Here is a 26,321-nt window from a genome sequence, read left to right as displayed (position 1 = left end):
TAGTTATGTATTATATAATACAGTTTACATGTATATAAAAATATGATTCCCCAGAGATCCAATCCATATATAGATCTAAGGAACAAGGAAAGTAAAATCTAAAGACCAAAAATTTCTTTTCGATTCTGGATCCTTAAAGAAACCATACTTCCACAGTGTTGCCCTTATTCCTATCTGTATTTAAGACACACACCTAGAACATGGACCTATTGTTGGTCCCTTTTTCATTGTCTTGTCCATTTCAGATAAGCATGATGCAGTCGTTTTTAAAGGTAAGTGCTCACTTTTCCTTTATTTTATCTACACTTTTCTAAGGATTTTCTCCATACTTCTTTTGAGGCATGTTGCAAGTTTTCTTGAGGAAGAAACTGGTACGGAACTCCGCATGAGCCTGGGAGTACACTCTGGTGACTTGCTGCTTGTGACCTAACAGAGACTTCCACAGGATCCCATCTCCTCCCATTCAATAGTTAGTACTGGTACCTTTTCTGGACCCTCTGCCACTTCAGATGTGCCTCTTACATATAAATATTCCTTCACACGTAATTCAGAGCTCAAGCCACGTTCCATTGACTTTTGAAACTTCTGCTGACGTCTGCTCTGTCCCATCTCCTAAATAAATATAAACACTCGGAGAGGGGTCACTCTTTTCAGATTCAACAACTTTGTAATCAGTTATTCCCCACTGAAAATTTATAGTCACCTCTTTATCTATTAAAGAGTGTAAAATATTTCACAGATAAATCTAAGAGTTTCACATTAATTCAATTAAATCTAAGAGTTTCACAGGTAATTTATCAATGAGAAATATTGCTCTTGAAGCAGAACCAGTTGGAAGAAAAAGCTTGAATGAAATAAGCCTCTATGCATTTACCAAGGAAATGTCTATCTCTACTCCAAAATTACAAATGAAATAAAACCAAACGATAAACTTCTAGTGGCAGTGGGGCCCGAATGTTTATTACTGCCTCACTTTCTTCTAAACAGGCAACTCTTTCTTGTCTCTGTCGCATCTCTTCTATTTGGTACTCAGCCAACCTCTGAGACACAACTGAACTCCCCCCTCCTCCAGAAAGGGATTTCGGGTCCTTGTTGAGCTCCTTTTCTTTAACTCCCTAACACTTACACCCGTGCCTCCCAATTTCAACCAGTACTTATGTCTTCTATGCATACAAGCTCATTTCCACAAATGCAGAGAACATAGCAGGGCCTTATGTCCCTTGTATTGCCACAGTGCCCAACCAGAGTCCTTTTAACACTGACCTCATGAACCCTTGTGGGAAAAAGACACAAGCTAGGTCACCCCATCCCATCTCATGCAGCCTATGGGTGCCAGCCCTCTCCGATTCCTGATTCACTTAAGAGCACAGGAGCTTCAAATAAGTAAACTAAATTAATCTGGGTCCTGCATCCAAGATGGTGGGTTTAACTGGTAGTGTGAAATACCATTACACCTGGGAACTTCTGGATTTCTGCCGCACCACTAGTCCACAGACCCGACTACAAATGACCTTTCCATTAATTCCCACATTTGCCCATTGGTGTCTTTCACAGTGTTTCTCTCAAGAACATTAAACACAGCACCCTGTCCCTCTGTTGTGAAACATGGAGGCTGTGCTATATATTGTTTCAGAATTGCTGGCATTCCCACTGGGAACAGAGTGGGCCTCACCCTCTCCTCATGACTAAGTCCAGAGAATGTGTGGTAAAGGAGTTTTGTGACATTTTAACCTGAGTACTATTCCAACCATTGTCCGTGAATGTTTGCTTACAGGGCCTGTATCGCTGTACTGCTGATCACCATAAATGCGGGGTAAGCTGCTCTGAGCTGTGCCCAACCCTAAAACATTTGGGAACACTTTATAAAGCAGGCTGTATTACAGCACATCTTCAGTTTCCTAATTTCAGAAGTCTGGTGGGCCTACTCTTTTCCCCAAACAGAATTTTAACATCTCTAATGCTCTCGTCTTTGCCAAGCGTGGGCAACAAATACCGCCTTTAACACTAAAATTGTGTCACTGACCTATAAGGACATATAATGGGGATTGTTTTCCAGTGCTGGGGATAGAATACATGAATGTATTTTCCAACTCTCTACGGCAAAGAGGTGCAGTGACAGAGGGTCATAATCAGGCCTCTAGAGTAGAGGGCACATAGGCTTTGGGATAAGAAATACCTGGGTTCGAACTTAAGTGTGCCATTTGCTAGTTGGGTAATCTTGACCAAGTTAGAACTTGTTTTCTCATCTGCCAGATGAGAAAAACCTCCCTCAAGAGGGCTGTTGTGAATATTTTAAGATACACAGAGCTCCCGGCATACTGCTACAATATAGTACTTAATAAATGTTAGTATTTTTATTATCCAGGAGTTTGAATTGGCTAGAGTCCAGGACTATTAATTTTTAATCTTCCCAGAAAAGTCATCTAGGACTAAAGTTAAACACATTTATCCTGTGAGACTGTTAAATCCTTGTAAAGTTAACTTAGTGGGTAGAAAGGTTAGAGCACTAAGGTGGAAGGATGTTGCCCTTGCCTCCATTCCATTATGGCCCCAACACACATACACACATACACACACAATCATACCTGTCCAGGTCTCCAACCCTACTTGATGAAAATGCCTATGGTCTCAAAGGTTAGAAAACTTTCAACCCTTCAAAACAAGAATGGGAAACTAAGGCCTCAGGGCAGTGTATATTCCATTAGAAAAGGAAGGAGGGAGAGAGAGGAGGGGATAATTGCTATATTTTCTTGTCATTAGCAATATAATGGCTCCCATGTGTTGGAATCCCAGTCTGATGAGAAGAAATGACTCGAAGGTCATGGATAGATCTCACTGTCCACTGTGAAAGCTCTCGCAACACCTTTAGGCCCCACAGCTTCTTCTCGAAGAGACCACCATCTCCACCAATCATGGGCATCCCATCAGCCTCGTTGGGGGGGATCTTGTGTTCCAAGAGCATCATTAATTCCTCCAGCTGGTAAGCAAAGGCAGCAACTTGGAGCAGGATGGTATGTATTGCTTGATGGAAATCCCCTTCAGCTGGAGTAAAATGCACCTGCTGGTCTTCTAAAAGCCTGGCCAACATAGCATGGAAGGCACGATAAGCTTGGAGGTTTTCTTGGAGTCGCTCTGCCTCAGTCAGCTCACTCCACCGATCAGTGCTTGCCATTGGCACGCCATCCACAGAGTCCAGGTTTATGTTCTCGTTCAGGCCCTGATGCTTCATCTGGCCAAGGATACATAAAAACATCACATCTTCTGTAATTATCCCAAAATTTTCATTTAATCTCTAAATCTCATGTGAAGTCTTAAAAACCTTCCTGGTCAAGGATCCAAATTGTAAAGAAAATAAAAATTCTCCAAAAGGAACTCTTCATTTGGGATCCAATGACTGGACTTTAGGAAGACCTTACTCTCCCTGAAATGATATACACTGCTTTGATTACCTATTCACTTTTTGTGGGAGAATTTGCAGCTTTCATTAGATTCTGAAGGTTGAAAAATACTGGTCTACAATTTTTCCTTCCCACTTGAACTCCCTCCTGGAAGCTGGAATACTTGAATCATATTGGAGTTTTACGTATTTTAAACTTACTTGAAGACACTGACCGGACCTGTTAAGAAGCCCTAGAATTAACCCACTGCAGAATTTTTCTAACCTCCTCTCCTTCATTATCCACTCTCAATGGTGAAGACAATCCTTTAAAGAATTCAGTGGGAATTAAACAAAGAAAAATTTAAAAATAAAAAAGTCACTTCAAAGAGTCTGACTTCTAACTGGTGAGGCTGTATAAAGATAAATTCTCAGAGAATTTAAATTTAGAACTCTCCTTTTCAGTGTTTCTATAATAGCAGGCCTTAGGTGGAGACTGATGGGGATCTCCCACTATCAGAAAACCAACCTGGAACTGCATGGTTAGCTCCTTTGACACTTCCCTAAGTCCCCAGTGAATCTTCTAGGGGGTCCTTTTGATAGTGTAGGTGACCATTCTACTTAGGCACACAGAGACTTGATACATGTAATGAAAGACTGGGTGGCTAATACTGTACAGAAGAAATTCTTTGGGTTTATGCTGTTCTTCCCCCAATCCTATAACCTCATTTTTTCATTTACATAGCTCAAAAATTCAGAATAATGTGGATAATGTGGATGAAGAACCCACACTTCATGGAGGGCCCATGGTTAATCTATTCTGGGAGAATTCAGATTGTAGGCAATCAAATTAGGAATAGTCTCCATGACATGTAGCCAATCCTACCCAGAAACCTATGGCTATTTTCTTATTCGAAGAACATGTCTCCTAAACAGCCCAGAGAAGAAAATAAGGTCACAGGAATTTCCTTAAGGGAAGGAACCATATCAAATAATAGGCCCCCAATCTATGAATGATTTTATGATTAGGGCCTTCATGACTGGTAATGGGGGCTGGAACATGATGATAAGGAGCTGCATCAGAAGAGATGAAGTGAAAACAGACAACAGCAAATTAGGCAACTTACATAAGATTCCAAAAGAGCAGTCAGGTCTGAACGAATCTTCCTTGCTAGCCAGATAGAGCGGCTACAGAGGTCCCGGCGGTGAGGGGTCAGCGGTGAGTGCTCTGCAAAAGCCATCCCCTAACTCAACTGTCCCAGGAAACAAGTGAGCTGGGTTTGCTTCTGTCTACACTGGTCCAAATAAGAAATGTGACTCTCAGACTAAATCCACTGGGCATTCTCTACTAATGGGATTGTGCACCCCACCCCCACCCCCCTGCCTGACTCAGAGGTGGCAGCAAATTCCTGGCTGTGGATTTTTGTGCCTGTGGAATCAAAGGCCCCTTTTTAATCAGCTTTCTTTCCTGCAGTGTCTGCCGCCATCTCTCTCCTCCACCAGTGCCGAGCCTACTTGTTTTTATGTCATTGTTTTGCTTTTGCACTTAGCAACAAGGTCACTATCGCACTAATCCTCATGACACCCCTGCCTAATGTGATCTACTTTATGTACACATCATCAGTTCATTTTGTTATCACCGTCCCTTGTACTCCCCATGTCCTCTTCCTTCTTTCTTTCTTTCCTTTTTTGGCCTGGCAAAGTATTCAATAATATTAAGTTTTTATCATCAATATAGCTGCCATTGATTAAGCAGCTACTCTGAGACAGACACTGTGTAAAAGGCTTTAAAGCCTTTATTTGATCTTTAGGATAATTCTATGAGATAAATATTATTTACCCCATTTTACATTAAGAAACTAAGGTTAAAGAAACTAAATGTTGCACAAAATCCAACAAGCAGGCATATCATTTAAATATAGGTCTCTGATTCTCCCATTGACTTTGCAATTTCATTCTTTAGGTTTTTTACATTTTGCTCAAGAAATAAAATGTATGTGAAATGCGTCCTTTAAAAACACAGCATCTTTTCACTTCTATGGTTTCATTCCGTATTTAAAGTTAGTTTCATTTACACTCAACTAAACATCAGCCAGGTAAGTCATCTCTAACCTCGATCCTGGTGCCTTCCTCGCAGCTACAGGATGAAGAAGGTACTGTTTAGGCCTGTTCTCTTCCAAAGGGCAGGAAACACCCAACCCTGACTGGGAAACAGTTCTAAGGCAGTCTCAAGTGACAACATGCTTTTCTTTTTCTTGCTTATCCCAGTCCTACCACACTGCTTCTTAACAAATTCCGAGAATGAGCTGGGCTTTGAAATAAGGGCAAAAGAGTTTAAAAGCAGGTGCAGAATTCTCTTCTACTGCATCTAACTTAACTCTGCAAGTTAGAAGATGATGCTCCCAGAAAGAGCTGAGTCATCCCCAAATCAACTGACTTTCACTGTTTCATACCATAGACATTTTCTCTAAATGGAAACACATGCCTTCTCAGGTACAAACTTCCACAGTGAAACAATAAAAAAGGGGTGGAAGGGAGGAAAAGTGAGACTGGCAGCCTACAGTAGGCCTTTTAAGAGGGTAGGAGGATTCTATTTTTCCTCCCCCCCCCCTTTTTTAAAGTTAGTACTGGCTGTGGACGTGGAGTTTTGTGAAAACGCACTGATATTAAATGTTATCAAGGTTTTGTCGTTATCAGACTAACATAAACCTCACAGCATCCTTAAAGTTCTCTCTACTAGATTAATAAGGCCATCTTTTCCAGAAGGCTCAAACACAGGAGGAGTTTCCAAGCTGGCCAGATGATCATAGAATCCTATGGCAACTCAGCATTAGAGATCAAGAACAAAGAGTCAGAAGTGAACTATCTCAACTCTGCCGGAGAGAAGCAATAGCACCTGCCTTTACATAAACGTCATGCTCTGGCCACTGGATTCTCAGTTAACAGCATCAATTGTTTTAACCCTTTGGATAACTGTAACTCAGTACAATCAAGGAAAACAAGTTGCTTCCATGAAGACAACTTTTATTTTTCTTCTTTACATATTTATTTTGGATATGCCTTACCTAGATTAAGAGAAAACAAGGATTTGAAAAGCAGAGTATCCCTTTTATTATAATTTCTTTTTACATAACCTTTTCAACCTAGATTCAGGTAACTACCTGTCTCTCCCATCAAAGGAGAAGGGTCCTGCACATTACAACAGGCAAAAAAGGCTTTTAGGAAATAAAAATATTTTAAATTGATCCATTACAATTTTTTAATTTTCTTGAGTACATTGAAAAGTGGGAAGAAGGAAGGAAAAATGGTACTTTAAACAACCAGACTGTAATAGCCTTAGCCGGGTTTAGTACACTCTTTATATATTTTCTCCAACAGGTACAAAGGAGGTTCAAGTGCTCTATGTAGATGCTTTTTCATACCTGAATTCTTTTTTAATTCCCAGTAATCCTGGCCAGTGTTTTTCCAAACTCTCTGGAGCATAGTAAGTCTGAATTATGCAGAATAACCTTGGACAACCAGAGACTAGGGGAAAGCGCATCTCCCAGAAATAATACTTGTATTTCAATTACATTTTTAGAATTTTGAACTGCCAATTCAGATTGGAGAATATGCAGTGGGGAGAGTTATTAAAAAGGTAACTCAATTTGACTAAGAGTAGAAAATGCAGAATTTAAGACTGAAAGGGCTCCTTGGAAGGACACAGAAGTGAAGAGCATGAGAAGCAGACAGGCAAAAGGAAGAGGGCCTCGTATAAGACAGCTTACTTACACCACTCTTTATTGTGCTAGCATCTCTTTCTCAAAAGGAAAAAAGATGAAATCCATGGAGAGTATTTTAAGACTGACTGCAAACTGCTGTAATAATTTACTGAAGCAAATTATAGCCAAGTGATACCTATAAAGAGGTCAAAAAACAAAAGGAGGAAGAAAAGAAAGTTTCTAATTATTAGAACTAACTTGTTGCTTTGGTGGGGAGGAGTGTGATATAGGGAAGAGCATATTTTCCCTCAATCTCAAGTTTTTTTATGCAGTTTGCTTTTGTGTAGGTGGTTAAAATATCTGATGACTAACCGCTGCGAATATAACTTACAGAGACAAAGGAGATAAATGTGACAGAGACAAAAGTAAATGTGGGGTACAGATGTGAGCTAGTGAAACAGTACAAAATGGACTTACAATGGGAGTGGAACAACCTTGTTGTAAACCCACCCAATCAACCTGATAAGTATGTTCAAATGTACTCAACATACCAAGTCAATTCCAAATCCTTACTGTGGGCAGGAAAGCATATTCTACATCCCTTCTATCCTTATTCCATTTTCTACCCCCACACTGGAGGGATGGCAAATCTGCAACACTCTGCAAAGAAACAATAGTGCATTTAAGTCTGTTCGCTGTAGGTGTCTGACGCCCTATTCCCTGGCATCCCAACCACTGACGCTAGTGGGTGTCAAGTAAGCCTCTTTCAGAGATGACATTTTGTTACCCCCTCTTTTGGGAAAAAATATATCAAAGAGAAAATTGATAAACTTTGTAGTTTTAGTGTTTGTGAAAAACAAGCTGTTCCCTATTTTGCTCTCAGCAAAACTTCATTCTTTCCAACAGCCATCACACATTTCTGACAAACAATGAATAGGGCAAGCCTTTAATTCCAGCTTGTGAGGTACACAGGATAGAAACTGCCCTTCTAATTCTCTAAAAATGAGCCAAATTAAGTTTTTAAGTCTTCTGGGAGTTATAAACTTATACAAAAACATCACCTGCCTCTCCCATGGCCAGTAATAAGCAATCCACCCCAAGAAAATCCCTATCTCAATGGAAGTGGTAATTCCCAGAATTTTAGGTGAAAGCCAAAGCCATTATTATGCAGATTATTAACTTTGTCTATGGAAGCCTTTCCCCTTCTGAAGTGTTATTTTTTATAAAAAGGAAACAGAGTGATTTTCCTTGACTTCAAACTGTACAAGTCATAGACTATCTCTTCGCTAATGGTAGTGTCCTTCACTAATTGGGATCTGGGATGAAACAATGATAAAGCAAAGCAAAACCCAAAACAAAGCAAGGGGCCAGAATTGGGCCAAAAGTAAGGTCTAGAAAGAAATAATGGGGATAAAAAAAGAAATAAATTCACAAGAGAAAAATCTTTTATCTGTAATTCAGACCCTGAACAACCCTTCTTATCTCCTTAAAATTTCTAAATCTCAATGCTCTAAGAACTCAAAGAGCACTAGTTACCAAAAACCTAACATCCTTCCCTAAAAAGGCTTCCGAGAAAGCACTAGGCTACTGTAGTGATTTTGTTAGTGCTGAGGACCAGTTTTCGTTAAAGGCCACTGGAGAGCTATGATTTTAGAGGCTGGCTGTGCTTCTTCAACCCTATATCCTGCCTGCTAAAGTACCTCTTATGGAAAGGACCCCATGTCAGAATAACCTAATCTCTCCCAGCCCCACAAAATATAGCAACGAAGTCCCCCCCACCCAAAAAAAAATCAGACTTTCCGTTAATAAATAAGGAATCTTGGGTTCCACAACACAAAAACACACATGTTCAAAGTGCAAATTTCTGCCATTAGTCTGGGACTTGTCTCACTGATACAGAGCCCTGTCTTATGGTCAGAGAAACCATGCAGAGGGCAGCCCCCTCCCTGTTGGGAGCCTGCTTCCAAGCTAGTGAGCACCACTGAGAACCAGATGGAGGTGGTGGAAGGGGACTGAAGTGCTGGGGTCACAGAGGAGGGAGGTGGTCCCCATGAATCCTTCCTTTCTGAAACCCAGCGGGGAATGGAGGAAATGGGGTTGAGTGAGAGGGAGCTGTTTTAACAGCTCACCCTGCGAAGGGGCCTAAAGTGCCAAGTCAAGCTGCCAGCCTCCAGAGATTAGAACTGTATGATACTTTGGGGGTAAGTGTGCTGCAGTGGGTAGAAGCCAGAACCATAGGGCAGCAGTAGAGGAGAAGGGGTTTAGAGGACAGTTAATATACTATCAAGAGTTAAAAGCTGATCCAGAGCACATCAGAGTTACAGGTTTAAGAAGGGATCTGCCGGTGAGCAGGAAGTCTGCCTGGCTGGAACCACGTAGGAGGATGACCCTCGCTTTAAGAGCTTCTTCTTTTTTGCCTACCTTTTTGGTAAAGGCAACATCAATTTTATAAAGGGGACAATAGAGGGAGAAGAGAGGGTGTAGGTGTGTGTGCTGTGATTCACAATGGAAAGAGCAGGCCCTTCAGTTATTTTACTAGATTTTAAATGCTTTAAATTTTTTTTTGTCCTTTTTATCTTTTAAATACAAAGTCTGAGCTGTCCCACTGCCCAAAGTCTTCCCTTCCACTAAGGTCCAGTAGAGTCTGAATCTTCAATCAGAACCTCTGTGGTAGCACCGAGTATATCCGAGTTCATGACCAGCCCTTCAGTGCCCCCACTGCTGCCACTTCCCACAAAGATCTTCCCATCAGCCATCAGGCTCACCCGTTCTGTCCCACTACAGTATGACTTTGACATCCCTTCAGCTTCTAGGAGGAGGCACTCTCCAGACGTGGAGTTTCCCAATGGCTCAGGAAGAAGAGGAAGACCCTGCCCATCTGCAGGTTGTGTCAGCGAATCTGGGCTAGTGCCCAAGATATCTGTGCTGGTGATGAGGGCGCCTGCATTGGCAGCCAGAGCTTCGGCAATCAGCACCTCAGGGTGGCTTTTTGCTTTGTGTGCCACTACGCTGTCCTTCTTCTCAAATTTTTTGCCACAGATATTGCAAGAGAACTGGTAGAAGGAATCTGCATCATGCTTCTTCATGTGCCAATTAAGGGATGCCTTCTGCCGGCACGTAAATCCACAGATCTCGCATCTAGGAAGAGTGAAAGAGGAATGGCTGATCAGAGAAATGAAGAGGGCTCCTCTTGGGGTCAGGGCAAGCATTTAGAGGTCACATATATAGGCAACAGTCAGAAACACACTTCTTGGGAAAAATTAGGAAAAGCTAACTAGATGGAAAATTAATCTGTTTCATTTGTTTAAAAAACTGAAGGAATAAGCAAAAGTTCACTAAGTAGCATTCCCAATCAATACTCATTCTAATTTGGTAAAAGTCAATAGCAGTGGCAACTGAAATGTTTGCATGGGGACTAATCAGAAAGTAGGACTGATACACACTTCCCACCCACAAGCCCACCAGTAAGTAACACTCACTGTAATGGCTTCTCGCCGGTGTGAATCATCCGGTGGACTGCCAGATTGTGAGAACTCTTGAAGGCCCTAGCACAATATTCACAGATATAATCCCTCTGATCTAAAAAGAAAAATAATGTGGTTAGGGTTCCATGGGGAATCCCTGTAAGTGTTTAATTTTCCCAGTTCACAGTAAGTAAGCAGATCATCAGTCAAGTCAGTTACAATAAGGGCAATGCTGTTTTCAATGTATAAAACACCTTGGATAAATAAAATTTTAAAAAGAAATACACCATTTTCAACTTTTTTTTTCAAAGTCCCTACATTCAGTAGCATAAGGTCTTGTTTAAAAAAAAAAAAAAAAAAAAAGCTAAACAAACAAAGCAAAACAGAAACAATTTAATGGCAATATGAGAATTAGAAGCCCAATCTCAATCCCTGTAACCCAGATCTTGGAAAACTTGCTTAGTAAGTAAAGAACATTTTCCCTGAAACCTGAAAGCTTACATATAAAGAATTTGGTACTCAAACCACCACCACAGAATTTGGCATTCCCTAGAAGAAAACTGATCCACAATTAAAGTGGTAATCGTATCTTCTGTTTCAGGTTTAAAACCTGTTACCCAAAACAAACAATTTGAATTCCTCTCAAGAGGTTCAAGTTGCTACTCTCAAATATATGTAAATAGTACCTATATTCTTTATCTTATTCTCCTACCCCACATCTTCTGCAGCATTCAACTATCTCCCTGTCATTTCACAATCCCCCCAAATTTCACAGCATTTTGATGAATCTGGTAACATGGTGTTGAATCTATGGGCCAAAGAAGCACTGCTTCTTTATCACTTGGTTTGGGAGAGAAGCAGATAAGAGATGCTCTGTATCTCTTGAATAAATGACCACTATTGTTTTCTATAGTTTTCACTTAAAACTGCTACAGAAAGTCACAGGGAAAACATGAGGATAAGTTAAAAGGCAAATAGTATGCAATTTAATTCTATATTCCATCCCATATCGTTCTAAAGTCAAAACAAGAAGAGGAGCCAAGTCTGTCTCAAGCTAGAATACATTTCGGAATCAATGGGGGATATTAGTAAATGCAGAGGCTAGCTGAGCAGGTCTGAGGCAGAGTCTGAGATGTTGCATCTCGAACAGCGGATCAAGTGCCACCAATGCCTCTTGGGCTATCTTCTACATGCTGAGTAGGCAAGGTCTAAAAATGCACTTTTAATCCAGGGACAACTCTAAGTGTCTGTCTCCTAGGTCTTGTCCATCTTTCTAGCTTCATAGTCACATGGCAAGCCTGGTTGGGGCATCCATTTGCTTAAATAAATCACATCTTCAAAGGGAATCTGTCTGCACTAATTTGGAAAAAGAGAACTACAATAACATCATAAAACTGTACTAACCAGATGTAAGTATCTGGAATGGACTGAACTTCTAAAACAGTCAGTTTGTCACAGTAGGCCTGTGATATTTAGCTAAAGTAGTCTAAACTGGTTGTCAGAAACTACTTTTGTAGAGAACAACATAATTAACAGGGAGAAGGAGTGGAAAAAAGGCAGCATGCTGCAAGGAACGGAGTGGAGACAGCTCTCTCCCGGAAGCAGCATGGTACAGCGCAGAGACTGTGACTCTGCAGTGATTCAGGCCTGAGCTCAAGTCCTGCTGCTCTGAAATGTCTACTGTGTGCCAGGACCTGTGCAGTAAACAGCACTTTATATGTTATCTCATTTCATCCTTACACTAATTCCCCAGTATCAGTGACATTATTATCCCTTGTTTTTCATATGAGGGAAAGTGAGAAGTACCTTGTCTAAGTCAAACATACAATAAACACTGGGAAGGGTACATCTGTCAGTATAACTCTGGGGTAGAAGACAACTAGAATTCCTAGTCTTACCCTCTACGACTGTGGAGAACATGGCATGTAACAGTACAGAGTCTGGCACCTACTCAATTAGCACTAATACCCAATCTTCATTTGTTCCCATTAGATGAACTGCACACAGACTGTCAGTGGCTAAAAATGAATGCAATCTGAAATCATCCTACATTATGTATAATATAGACATTCAGTTTCTCTTTTTGAGTCAATAACTCCTACAGGAGATGACATGTGAATTCAGTAGCTAGCCTCCCTGATTGCAGTAGCAGCAGAAGTGCCAGAAGCTACTTAATAGTTACCATAAACCAACAGGCAAGCCTCTTTACCATCAAGGTTCTCTCTTCATAATCCCCACTTCCAGTCCGTAAAAGCTCCTCCAAATATCTACTGGAAATGGCATTAGAAAACCCTGGTTCTACTAGAACCTAGCAGTGTGACCAAACGCAAGTTACCTAATGTGCAAAGCCTTTGGTTTCTTAGCTATAAAACAAGGATAAAACAAAAGAACTTGGTGATGCTGAATGGATAGATAAGCAGTTAACAGTTGATACAGGATATGAACTCAATAAAAAATTATTCTGGTCACAGGCTTTTAGGAAATAAAAATAAGTTCTTTAAAAAGGCAAAGGACAGGGGCGCCTGGGTGGCTCAGCTGTTAGGCGTCTGCCTTTGGCTTGGGTCATGATCCCAGGGTTCTGGGATCGAGTTCTGGCATCGGGCTCCCTGCTCAGTGGGGAGCTTGCTTCTCCCTCTCCCACTCCCCTTGCTTGTGGTCTCTCTAAGAAATAAATAAAATCTTTAAAAAAAAAAAAAAAGTCAAAGGATAAAAGTAAAAAGCCCTAGTTTGCTCATCCCTTGCAAAATTTGTTTTATTACATTTTATTTTCATACCTTTCTCTCACACTTGACTGTAGACTCCTAAGATTTATATTAGGAAGAAATACAATCACCAATCTACACACATTTAAAAGCAGAATGCATTTAACATGTGATAAAACATTTTATTTAAAAAAGTACCTGTATGATGTTTGGCATGTCGTAGAAGTTGCTTCTGGAGCCTGAACAATCGCCCACAGGAGGGATGAGGACATACATATTTCTTCTTCAGCAAATGCTGATACTTAATGTGGTGCTAAAATAGTAAGAGAAAATAAAGAGGGGAAAAAAACGAAGGCTTCCTGAAAGCCTGTTCCTTTGCTAAGTCAAAAGTTTTAAAGAGGGGCATCTGGGTAGCTCAGTTGGTTAAGCGTCCAACTCTTGATTTAACTCAGATCATGATCTCAGGGTCCTGAGATGGAGTCCCCCATCAGGCTCCATGCTGGGTGGAGTCTGCTTGAGACTCTCTCTCTCTTTAACCCTCTGCCCCCACCCCCCACCCAAAAAAGTGCTAAAGGGAAACCAGATACTCTGAATATGGGGTGTGTGTGTGTGAATAACAGTATAATAAAACAGTTAAGAACACAGGCTATGAAAATAAGACAGACCTGGGTTCCAACCTGGGTCTGTCATTCACGAGCAGTGTGACCTCAGGAGATACTGTGAGTTACAGTTCTCATGTGTAAAATGGAGGTAACTATCAGTGTCTCACAGCGTTACTGTGAGGATACAGAGATCACATGTTGTATGGTGCTTAGTGTAGCACATGGCACACAGTGGCAGAACAGAAGCATTCACTATTACCACAGAGACAGAATCAGGGTTAGGGTCTTAGTCTCGCATTATCCTTGCTGCTAAACTAAAAACCAAATAGGCATTTCTTTAGCTTTAACGATAAACATTTCACTTTCAGGTTTTTTGCTAGACCTAAATATAAGCTGCATCTTTAATTCATTTAAAAAAAAATCTACTAAAAAAACCCCCAAAACCAAAAAACCCTAAAAATTAATTATTTCCTTTAAACATTATTTCAGAAATCATAGGTTAGAGTTGCTAAATTTATTTTTTAAAAATACACATTATAATAAAGTTTGTTCAACTCTGTCTTTAGTGTATCGGTACAATCATCTCTTTATATCAGTAGTAGTTTCAACACCACAATGGGATATACTGGACTACTCCAAGATTACAAGGAAATCCTTTACTTGACCTCATGTTGTTAGACGTTTTTCTTTTAAGACAATGAATAAAGTAATTTTACGCCTTTTTAAAGGAAGATTTTTCTTGACACTGTACGGCAATGATAAAGCCTACACAAGTTCACAAATTATAGCATCTCATGAAATTTAAGAACCAGTAATGGAACACAACCTGAAAGGCTGCCTTACATAACAATCTACTAACCTGCAAATAGCGAGGGTGAGCAAGAACAGTTCCACATCCTTCCATCTCACAACGGACGTACTGGATTGGAGGCTTTTTTCTATTATCAATACGTAGGAGAAAAGTTAGCAAACAGAAGAGGCACTCTGCACAGTGGCTTAACTCAATGCACTACAGGGAAAAGCAATTTTAATGCATGAAGAATTAATATCTCTTTGCTAGTATATAGCTTGCACAGAATTTGTTAGAAATAACCAGAAACTACCAAATGTTTGATAAGAGTTTTAAAAAACAGCACAAAATAAACTAGTAACCCCCCAAAAGGTAAAGAAGTGTTAAGATTTTTAGAAACTTTAAGACCCTACAATGGAATAAAAACACAGGAATTCTGCATCAAGGACATTAGTAAAGTTGCATCTGAGAAATTTTTAAACAGCCATTCCTGCAGGGTAATTATGAGTAATTATGTGAGTAAAATGCTTACTACCAGGAATAAGGAACATAGTTAAGAATATCAATTACCTCCTTTTGGGTAATCGTGGACTTTTGTCATCTTTTCGCCTTCTTCCTCTCCTATAATTAAAGAACAGAGTAACTGTCCACATATTCCAGAATGAAGCTTACAGAGTGAAGGATGACTAAAGATATAAACTCAAGATCAAAGAGCAGGTGGCAGAAACAAAGGATAACGCAGAACACACAGAACCAAAAACGTATCTTACAAGCCAAACAAAGATGTCATTCTGAAGTAATTTCACAGAAATAAATCTGCACTACAAGTTAAATATAAACCTATCACAAACTACACATTACATGGAAGATTTGGATAAACCTCAAGGTTACTATCTGAAGAGCAGTTCCAGTAAAAACTTGATCACTTAATCAATTTAAAAAGTAGAATAAAGGAGTCTATTATCTAAAAACCTTAAGAATATAAACTATACTCTCCTTTTAATAGAACCAAAAAGACTAAACACTTAAATCTTATTTCTGCAACAGGCAATGACTGCTGGACAGAAAGTCAAGATTCTTCAATCACTTGCCCTCATTTGCCCTTCTTTGGAGGATTCACATTTGCCATACTTTTTCTTGCTACCTTTACTCACTCTGCATCCCATTAGCTACTACTGTCCTGCCCACTCATTTAGACGTCTTTAAGTACTGCTCTGGATTAAATTTAAACTTTTCAAGCTTTTGAGAGGGCCTCTGCAATGAAACTGTCGGCTGCCTGAGGCAGCAATATGCACCTGTCAATAGCCCTCCTCACACTCCCACTCTTTTCCCCCCCAGTGGCTTCAAAATCTGTTAGGTTTCCATTTTTAGTAGTAATTGCCTACTCACTTCCTGGGAGGTTCCTCATCCTCCCTAATTTCATGCTCTTCTTCTTTCACCTCTACCTCTACTTCCACTTTAATTTCTTTCTTCTCCTTCTCTTCTTTCACCTTCCCTGATTTTCTCCGTGGTTTTGGGGTCTCCCTGAAAATACAAACACATTTCAACATTGGTACCCAGCAAAGGATTGTTGCAAGGGAAACTGTGACATAAGGGTAAAATGTGCACTTATCATCGATTTATTGTAAAATTATGATCCTTAGCTGATGAAATGTGATTTCCAGTCAACTATTCCTCACGTGCACAGTAAAAGCCGTTAGGCTAACAATACCTGGGACTCAGAACTCAACTAGAGTTGTAAAGAGAAAGACAAAAGTAAAAAAAAAAAAGACTCTAAGTATTCAGGCAACTGATATCTTGTTTCATCAAGATGAAGTACAAAGACATCCAAAAATTTGGATATGATAAAAATAAAGTTCTATAACTAGAAGACAGGGCTGGGAGGAGTTATAAGACAATGTTAAATACATGATTAATTACTCATTTAAAATTAAGTCTATACCCATCAGTTCAGCAACAAGGTGAACTAAAAGCATGCAGCAGTGCTTTCCTAACTTATTTTTCATTGACATGTCTGCAGTAAAATCCAAGACGTGCCTCTCTAAGTGGGGTTTGTAGGTCTCGTCTCTTGGGTCATCTTTGAATGGTATTTCCTCTTCACTGATTAACATCTCTTCTTCCTCTTCCTCCTCCTCATCACTACTAAAAAGAAGCACATTTCTGGATTAGAAATTGTTGTTGTAAGGATTATATCCCACTGGATTTTATTTGCTAATTTATTTAGAGGTTGCCAAAGATTCACAGTAAGTTATCTAGAATTTTCATCCTTATGGTCTAATTGGACTGCAATCTAGCTGTTTTATCCTCACAATGGTAATTCTAACTAAAAATACATAAATCCTAGAAATACTATTCCTTCGTTAAATAAAGGTAAGATGATGACTGTTCAACGTCACTAAGAGCTAAAATAACAAAGAGCAGCAGCAGCAAAAACAACGGACCTTATATAGTGCCTGAGTGGTTCAGTTGGTAAGCGACCAAACCTTGATATTGGCTCAGGTCATGATCTCAGGGTTGAGACATGGAGCTCTATGTCAAAATTCTCTCTCCTTCTCCCTCTACACCCTATAACACCCCACCCCCCAACCCATTCTCCCTCTCTTAAAACACAAATGAAAACAACGGACTTCATAATCCTGTATCTAGTAATCCAGTGATCTGCTTTACCAAAAAGATGAATAAGCCAAGAAAACAAAACTTCACAAGACTTACCATGGAATACAAATTTCAAAAATCCCACTTAAAACATCCACACTTCCCATCAGTGGCTAGCACGGAATAAGCCAGAATACAGAAAGTACTCAAGACCTGCTTTCGGAACTAAGGTAACTAAAGATTACATGGTTAACGCTCTAATCAAGAATGAAGTGACATCTAAACTAAATACCAAAACCAAAGTTAAAATTTTAAAGGCTCAATGCTCTTTCAAGTAGAAAGCAACTTGATATGAAATATGAAGTTTCTTACCTAATGCCACCTGGAGACTGATGTTCTTCTGCTCCATCTGGAGAAAGAAAGCAGAACAAAATCTTATCTTTATAAAGGAACCCCTGTATCACCATACCTACCCGTGAAAGGTAAGCTATTTTACATTTAAAAGGAGCAGGCAACCAGTTATTAAAGAACCATACTCCACGTATACTGTACCATAATCAAGCTGATCTGTATTTGGTTCTGACTTGCAGATGAGCTGCAATGAACCAGTCTTCGACCTAGAACTTCGGGTGTTCTCTGTGTCAAGATGCCGAGAAACAGATGTCCTGCTACTGCTGCGCCAGCCCCGGCTAGGCCTAGTTGCAGCAACAGAAACTTCCTGAGGGAGGATAGAATCATCTTCTTCCTCTTTCTCTTCCTTAGGATCTAGATGAAAACATATACCATTGCTTATGGTTAACCAATAACCATCTCAGTATGCCTACTATTGTAAATAAAAAGTTATTAAAGAAGAAGGTAAATTAATTTATTTTTCAGGAGCAAAGCCCCTCAGATTTTTATACTGAGATACCAGAAACAAGATGAGAGAAAACGTACCCTTACTGTCATCGTTCTAAAACTTCCATGTGGCCAAGCAGCAGTTTTATATTGTAATATCTACTAAAAAATGTACTAAGAGAAGTATGCAAAATGCACCCAATTCAATTCATGGGATTCTAACATTTACATCCAAGACAAAAGAAACTAAATTAAGTGAGTGCTCCCAGAAAGATAGCCAGAACTTCTTACAGAAGCACAAGAAAGGAACAATCACAGCTCCAGATGTTTTAGCAACTGAACAATGCTAAAGAAATTGTTAAAGAGGAATCCCATATTAAAAATGCCTTCCCTTGACTCTATTCAATAGTTCTTAGAATCACACCATGACTGTGAACTTCTCTACAGGGCAGTCATGATAAATCCTACTTTAGTCATCCTATGAGATGCTGTGCAAAGGTACACACACAAGCTATCCCTCTTATCCTATATTTTCTTCATGCTTTGGAGGGTGAACGAAGTGAGGTAGGGCCATTCACTCCTGAGCAATAAATAAATAACAAAAAAGCTTAATATAACTTTTGTCCCTAGAGTAACTTATTACTTATATATATGTTAGTATATTAAAAGTATATTTGGACTATGGGCAATTCTTTTAAAACTCTCAGGATGTAAAAGGCCTTTCTAAGAACAATACAAAATTTAAAGTCTTAATACTGTTACCTGTGACAATATAAACATAAAAGCAATTTTCTGCATGGCAAATTCCGCTGTAAGTCTAACAGCACAACAGAAAAAGAACAGTTCAGTAAAAACACATGGCTTTCACACAAACGAAAAGGTCAATCCTCTCATAATGGGAGAAACTCAAGTGAAAACGGTTAGTGTGATACCACTGTTCTTTATCATACTGGCAATGATCCGAATGTTTGACAAGTGTGTATTAGGAAGGTTGGAGAAAAGAGTAACACAGATGATAGCACATGCAGTGGCAAAACCTCTAGAAGGACAATTTGGCAGTATCTATCAAAATTATAAATGTACAACCTTACACAACCTAGTAATTTCAACTACTAGGAATTTATCCTACAGAATTATAATCACACTTATGAAATGACCTATGTATAGAGGCAATCACTATACACTGTTTTTAGTAGTGAAAGAGCAGAAAACTAAACATCAGGAGGGGACGGCATGGAAATAATTCCATGATACTTTATTATGCAGTAAACCCTCACATCCATATAATATCCAAATATTATATAGGTATACATTTGTTTTATATATAGAGAAATAAATGTTATATATGTAAGACATATATCTTTTATATGGTAATATTTCTGGAAGGATGTACAAGAAATTGATAAGTACTGGTTACTTACAGAGAAGGTCCAAAATTATGCCCAGTAATTCCTCAATATCTACCCTAGGAAAATAAACTGGCACATGGAGGTTCGTGTTTATAACAGCTAAAGAATGGAAACGACCTATCCCATTATCCTCTACAAGAAATGTTCAAATAAACCATGGCATATTAGTGAGATGGAATATTAGGTATCTGTAAAAAATGACATGGAATTGCTGGTAAAAATACTATGTTAAACAAAAATTAAGCAAAAAAATAAAACATGAAACTATAACTTTTTTTTTAAGATCTGAAAAATAAAGTTTCCTCCGCTGTGGAAGAAGGTAGTGAATGGGGGGCCACTGCAACTTTAACTATACTCTTTGAAAGTTTTATGAGAATATACTGAAGTACTGAAATAAAACTAGTTTGAAATATAGAGAACAGCAGAGTGAACTCCTAATAACTGGACAGAATTATTAAATTAGTTATGCATTTCCTTTCGATTTTCCTTCCCACCCATTAGTGCCTTTCTCCTTGTTCTCATATCTGAGCTACTTTAAGTATCAAGATAATATAATAATAATAATAATAGTAAAAAGGTTAGAATTAAAAATATCTTCAACTACATACAGTCCACAGTTTGGCTACTGTGGGCACTGCTGCTATGAACATTGGGGTATAGATGGCCCTTCTTTTCACTACATCTATATCTTTGGGGTAAATACCCAGTAGTGCAATTGCAGGGTCATAGGGTAGCTCTATTTTAATTTTTTGAGGAATCTCCACACTGTTTTCCAAAGTGGCTGTACCAACTTGCATTCCTACCAACAGTTTAAGAGAGTTCCCCTTTCTCCACATCCGCTTCAACATTTGTTGTTTCCTGTCTTGTTAATCTTTTCCATTCTAACTGGTATAAGACAGTATATCTCAATGTTGTTTTGATTTTAATTTCTCTGATGGCTAAGGATGATGAACATTTTTTCATGTGTCTGTTGGCCATTTGTATATCTTCACTGGATAACTGTCTATTCATGTCTTCTGCCCTTTTTTGACACGATTATCTGGTTTTTTTGGGTGTCGAGTTTGAGGAGTTGTTTACTCTTCAACAGATGAATGGATACAGAAGATGCGGTCCATACATACAATGGAATATTACTCAGCCATCGGAAAGGATGAATACCCAACTTTTATATCAACATGGATGGGACTGGAGGAGATTATGCTAAGTGAAATAAGTCAAGCAGAGAAAGTCACTTACCATATGGTTTCACTTACTTGTGGAACGTATGGAATAACATGGAGGACATGAGAAGGAAAGGAAAAGTGAACTGGGGGAAATTGGAGGGGGAGATGAACCATGAGACTGTGGACTCTGAGAAACAAACAGGGTTTTAGAGGGGAGAGGGGTGCATGATGGGCAAGCCTGTGGGGGGTAATTAAGAAGGGCACATACTGTATGGAGAACTGGGTGTTGTACATAAACAATGAATCTTTGAACACTGGAAAAAAAAAACAAAACCCAAAATGAACAAACCATATACAGTCCAATGAGTTTTACCCATAAAGTAACTGCAAGGCCAAAGACAACTTGTTCAAGATCACAAAGCTAGCTAAGAAAACTCAGATATAAAAATCATGTCTTGAGACTAGCAATCAAGAACTTTTCCATCTAGGTCATGGCTGCTTTTAAGATAATTTCTTCAGAGGGAACAATTCAACATCCTCTATAAAGGAGGATTAATAATGAAGAGTCTTCCTTTTTACTCAATAAAACTAATTTGGACTTTAAACCCACTCCATAACTTCCTGTAAAGGTTTTTTCCTTCATGATGAAAGGATTATATGGCCACACCCTTTCCTGACCTTGATCAAATGATGGCAATTTGATGAGAATTGCTTTTAACTATAAATAAAATATAATAGCCTATTTTATGAATACCACCCCATTCCTCCAAAACTCTAGTCTGAAAAAGAAAGTATTATCAGAGGCTGATATCAGCAAAAATGTCCCTCAACAGAAACAAACATGCATTCATATGCATACCTGTGCGTGCACATACACACACACCAGAATCAACTTTGTAAAAAACTCTGGTTTTTAGCAACCAAGTGAACACTAAAAGAGTTAAACAAGATCTTTAAGGAAGTCTTGATCAAATCACTCACTGAACACAAGCTAAAGGAAAGAGAGACTTAAGAGATGACAGAAGACAAAGACTACAGTTTAAAATATGCTCAAAAAGCTAAAGGCTTTAAAACATTGACAAATAACTAACAGCAATCATAATAACGTCTCAACAAATAGAGAATGTCAATAAAGAGGTGGTAATTATAAAAAACAAAATCTGGAGCTGAAAAGTTAAACAAATGAAACGAAAAATTCACTCGAGGATTTAACAGATTTGAGAGAACAGACGAATTGCCAATCTTTAAGACAGGTCAAGTAAGAGTATCCAGTCCAAAGGACAGAAAGAAAAGAGAGCCCAAGATACCCATGGGACCATAAAACGTAGTGACATATGAGTGAGTCATATGAGACATATGAGACTCTCCTGAGTCTCAGGAGAGTGCAGAGAATGGAATTTTTTGAAAAAAAAATAAAGGCCAAAAGTTTCTCAAAATTAGTAAGACATGAATCTACACAAACAAAAAGCTCCACAAGCTCAAACTCCAGTAGGACAAATTCTGTGAAACTGAATTAAGGAAACATATTTACAGTGGAGTTGGCTGGCCAGAAAGTGGAGCTCTCATGCCATACAGTTTGTTGCAATCCTTTGCAGACCCCAAGAGAAAGAAGCCCAATCTACTATCCCAGCAGGAGGAAGGAAGATTTTTTTCCTTGCCTGGCAATAGCCCAGGCAATGAGACACAGTCACAACTCAGCCAATGAAAGTCTAATACATTTCAAACTCCTAGTTTACTCCAATGGACTTTGGGTTTCTAACAGCCCCCTTACCTCCCCCAACCAAAAGTTCCTCTCCTTTGTTCACATGATTTGCTTATGGCTTTTGTTATTGCTTGCTTGTCCAGAATTCTAATTCCTTTGCTATTCCTGAATAAACCTATTTTGCTGGTAAAATAATTGACTGTTTTACTTTTAAGGTCAATGACTCAAGAGATCCACACCAAGACACATTACAATCAAACTGTCAAAAGCCAAATATAACCTTGAAAACCGAAAGAGAAATGACTCATCAGGTACAAGAAATGCTCAATATCATTAACAGCCGATTGCTCATCAGAAACTACAGAGACCAGAAGGTAGAGGGATTCCATATATAAAGTGGTAATGTCAAGCAAGAAATCTATATCTGGCAAATTACCCTTTCAAAATGGAGACATTCTCAAATAAAAGCAGAATTTGTTGCTAGTAAGATCTGCCCAACAAAAAATGCTATAGGGAGTCCTCCAGGCTGAAAGGACACTAGAAAGTAACTCCAAGATGTATGAGGAAATAAAAAACTGCAGTTACATAAATAAATATAAAACAGTATTATCGTGTTTTTGATTTGTAACTCCTCATTTTTCCCCTACATGGCTTAAAACTCAGGTATATATAAAACAGTAATTAAAAACCTATTTTAATGGGCACACCATATAGAAAGATTCAGAGTACTGGTATCTTTTTGCTTAACAATTCATTCCTTAATTTATCTAATTCCTCCCATTTTTAGTATGAAGTGATAAGAAGAAACCAGACTGCACTTAGCCACACATAGCCTGGGAATCTTATCAGCTAAATATACAAGTTCCTCACTTAGAAGTTCTACTTTCCACCCAAGAGAACATAATTCAGCTAAGTTATCTGCCACTTTATAGCAAGGATCACCTTGTCTCCACTGCCCATCAACATGTCTATCATTTCCTTCTAAGGCCTCCCCAAATTACTTTTCACATCTGTATTTCTGCCAACCTTTTTTTAAGGCAATTCAGGCTACTTAATGATTAATTGCCTTAGAATTCCCCCAGGTACTAGCCATTAACCAAAATAATTTCCACATTTTCAGGTATTTTGTTGCAGCAACACACCACTTCCAGTACCAAACTCTATTTGTTTCCTAGGACTTCCATAACAAGTTACCACGAAGACCTATTTATCTGCAAAGATCCTATTTCAAATACATCACATTCACAAGTATTCAACATCTTTTTGGGGGAAACAATTCAACCCAAGGCAAGTGACTCTACTAATAGAAGACAAGCTAGACTTCAAGTCAAAAACTGATATGAAACAAAAAAGGACACTGTATATCAATAAAAGGGTCAATCAAGAAGCTATAAGGATTATAAACATATACAAACCTAATATATGAAGGAAAAAAATGACAGAATTGAAGGGAGAAATACCCAGTACCAAAATAAGAGAGAGACTTACTTTCAGTAATGGATAGAGTAACTTGTCAGAAGTCCAGTTAGGAAATAAAGAACTTGAGCAATCCTGTGAAAAAATTGACCTAACAAAGAGATAAAAAATACTTCACACAAAACCAGAATACACATTCTCAAGTACACACAGAAGATTCTCCAGAGAAGACCATATGCTAGCCACAAAACAAGTCTCAAGAAATTTTAAAAGATCACATAAAGAATGTTCTCTGATCACAGTAGAATGAAACTAGAAATCAGCAGCAGAAAGAAAACTAGAAAATTCACAAGTATGTGGAAGTTAAACAATACACTCTTCAAACAAATAGGTTAAAGAAATCACAAAGGAAATTAGAAAACACTTAAAGATGAGTAAAAAGGAAAACACAAGATAGCATAACTTACAAGCTGCAGCAAAAGCAATGCTTGGGGAGAAATTTATAGCCATAAATGCCTACATTAAAATAGAAAAAGCAAAACAAACAAAACACATGGCAAATCAATAATTTACACCTTAAAGAAAAAAGGGAAAAAAGGAAGCCAAAGCTAGTGGAAGGAAGGAAATAAAAATTAAAGCAGAGATAAATAAAATAGAAACCAACAGAGAAAAATCCATAAAACTGGAAGTTGGTTACTTGGAAAGGTTAACGAATTGAAACCTTCAGCTAAGCTTTAAAAACAAACAAACTAACCAACCAACCCACAAAACTCAAATTACTAAAATTGGAAATTAAAGTGAAGACCTCATTACTGACCTTATAGAAATAAAAAGGATTGAGAATACAATTAATAATTATATGCAAACAAATGAGATAACCTACATGAAATAAACACCTAGACACACACTAAAAAACTCAAGACGAAACAGAAACCTGAACATACAACAAGTGAAAAGAAAGAATCAGTAATCAAAAACCTCCCAAAGAACATCACCAACCATAGCCAAACTATGGAAAAAGCCCAAATGTCCATGAACTGATGAATGGATAAAGAAGATCTGGGGCACCTGGGTGGCTCAGTGGGTTAAAGCCTCTGCCTTCGGCTCAGGTCATGATTCCAGGGTCCTGGGATTGAGCCCCGCATCGGGCTCTCTGCTCAACAGGGAGCCTGCTTCCTCTTCTCTCTCTGCCTGCTTCTCTGCCTACTTGTGATCTCTGTCAAATAAATAAATAAAATCTTAAAAAAAAAAAAAAAAAAAAAAAAAGAAGATGTGGTATGTGATATGACCCAGCAATCACACTACTGGGTATTTACCCTAAAGATACAAATGTAGTGATCTGAAAAGGGCACCATGGACCCAAATGTTTATAGCACCAATGTCCACAATAGTCAAACTATGGAAAGAACCTAGATGTCCATCAACAGATGAATGGATAAAGATGTGATTGATATATAATGGAATACTATGCACCCATCAAAAACTCCAAAAACTTGCTCTTTGCAACAATGTGGATGGAACTAGAAGGTATTATGCTAAGCAAAATAAGTCAATCAGAGAAAGACAATTATATGATCTTCTCTGACATGAGGAATTTGAGAAGCAGGGCGAGGGATCGTGGTGGGTAGGGAGGGAAAAATGAAACAAGATGGGACCCGGGAGGGAGACAAACCATTAAGAGACTCTTAACCTCAGGAAACAAACTGAGGGTTGCAGGGGGGTAGTAGGGGAGGAATAGGGTGGCTGGGTTATGGACATTGGGGAGGGTATGTGCTATGGTGACTGCTCTGAAATGTGGAAGACTGATGATTCACAGACCTGAGGCAAATAATACATAATATGTTAATAAAAAATGTGGTATGTGTATATACATATTTGTACACACACACACACACACACTGAAATATTACTCAGCCATCAAAACGAATGAATTCCTGCCATTTGCAATGACATGAATGGAGCTAGAGAGTGTTATGCTAAACAAAATAAGTTAGAGAAGAACAAATACCGTATGATTCCACTCATATGTGGAATTTAAGAAACAAAACAGATGCACATATGGGAAGGGGTGAAAAAAAAAAGAGAGAAGCACATCATAAGAGACTCTTAACTACAGAGAACAAACTGAGGGTTCATGGAAGGAGGTGGGTGGGGTACAGGCTAAATGGGTGATTTTTTTTTTAAGATTTTATTTATTTATTTGACAGAGAGAGATCACAAGTAGGCAGAGAGGCAGGCAGAAAGAGAGAGAGAGAGGAAAGCAGGCTCTCCGCTTAGCGGAGAGCCCGATGCGGGACTCGATCCCAGGACTCTGGGATCATGACCTGAGCCGAAGGCAGCGGCTTAACCCACTGAGCCACCCAGGCGCCCCAGGGTGATGGTTTTTAAAAAGGGCACATGATATAATGAGCATTGAGTGTTGCAAGTGATGAATCACTGAATTCTACATCTGAACCAACATTACACTGTATGTTAACTAACTAGAATTTAAATAAAAATTTGAGACAAAAAAAAATAAATAAAATGATGACTTCCAAAAACAAGTACCTTCCAATGGTACGGGG

At 38.8% G+C, this 26,321-nt stretch overlaps 2 protein-coding genes across 3 annotated transcripts in view; both read right to left on the bottom strand.

Annotated features, from left to right (window-relative positions):
- Positions 1–1,166: 1,166 nt before the first annotated feature.
- On the bottom strand, positions 1,167–6,305 carry CNTF (ciliary neurotrophic factor). The gene is made up of 2 exons (XM_044259370.1): positions 4,504–6,305; positions 1,167–3,229 (listed from the first exon to the last, which is right to left on the bottom strand). The coding sequence occupies exons 1-2, from the start codon at positions 4,615–4,617 to the stop codon at positions 2,741–2,743; spliced, it is 603 nt and encodes a 200-aa protein (XP_044115305.1). The 5' UTR covers positions 4,618–6,305; the 3' UTR covers positions 1,167–2,740.
- A 78-nt stretch (positions 6,306–6,383) lies between these two features.
- The window catches only part of ZFP91 (ZFP91 zinc finger protein, atypical E3 ubiquitin ligase), a 50,238-nt gene continuing 30,300 nt past the window's right edge, over positions 6,384–26,321 (bottom strand). Inside the window, exons 3-11 of one of the 2 annotated variants that reach the window (XM_044259369.1) lie at positions 17,783–17,995; positions 17,603–17,639; positions 16,673–16,774; positions 16,025–16,159; positions 15,206–15,256; positions 14,705–14,783; positions 13,442–13,556; positions 10,557–10,656; positions 6,384–10,215 (exon numbers count right to left, since the gene is read on the bottom strand). In XM_044259369.1, the coding sequence (XP_044115304.1) occupies positions 9,705–10,215; positions 10,557–10,656; positions 13,442–13,556; positions 14,705–14,783; positions 15,206–15,256; positions 16,025–16,159; positions 16,673–16,774; positions 17,603–17,639; positions 17,783–17,995 (1,343 nt within the window). In that variant the 3' untranslated portion in view covers positions 6,384–9,704. Of the gene's footprint in view, positions 10,216–10,556; positions 10,657–13,441; positions 13,557–14,704; positions 14,784–15,205; positions 15,257–16,024; positions 16,160–16,672; positions 16,778–17,602; positions 17,640–17,782; positions 17,996–26,321 lie in introns of both variants that reach the window. The other variant, XM_044259368.1, reaches the window with a different exon arrangement.

The sequence above is a fragment of the Neovison vison genome, chromosome 7, assembly GCF_020171115.1.
Source record: "Neovison vison isolate M4711 chromosome 7, ASM_NN_V1, whole genome shotgun sequence".
NCBI classification, from domain to species: domain Eukaryota; kingdom Metazoa; phylum Chordata; class Mammalia; order Carnivora; family Mustelidae; genus Neogale; species Neogale vison.
This window is presented reverse-complemented; position numbering and strand designations above follow the sequence as displayed.

What these genes read in the sequence shown, in the direction of transcription:
- CNTF (XM_044259370.1), bottom strand. Translation starts at nt 4,617, where the DNA reads ATGGCTTTTGCAGAGCACTCACCGCTGACCCCTCACCGCCGGGACCTC. An exon ending in CTGCTCTTTTGGAATCTTAT is followed by an intron (nt 3,230 to 4,503) that starts GTAAGTTGCCTA and finishes ATCCTTGGCCAG; the next exon opens with ATGAAGCATCAGGGCCTGAA.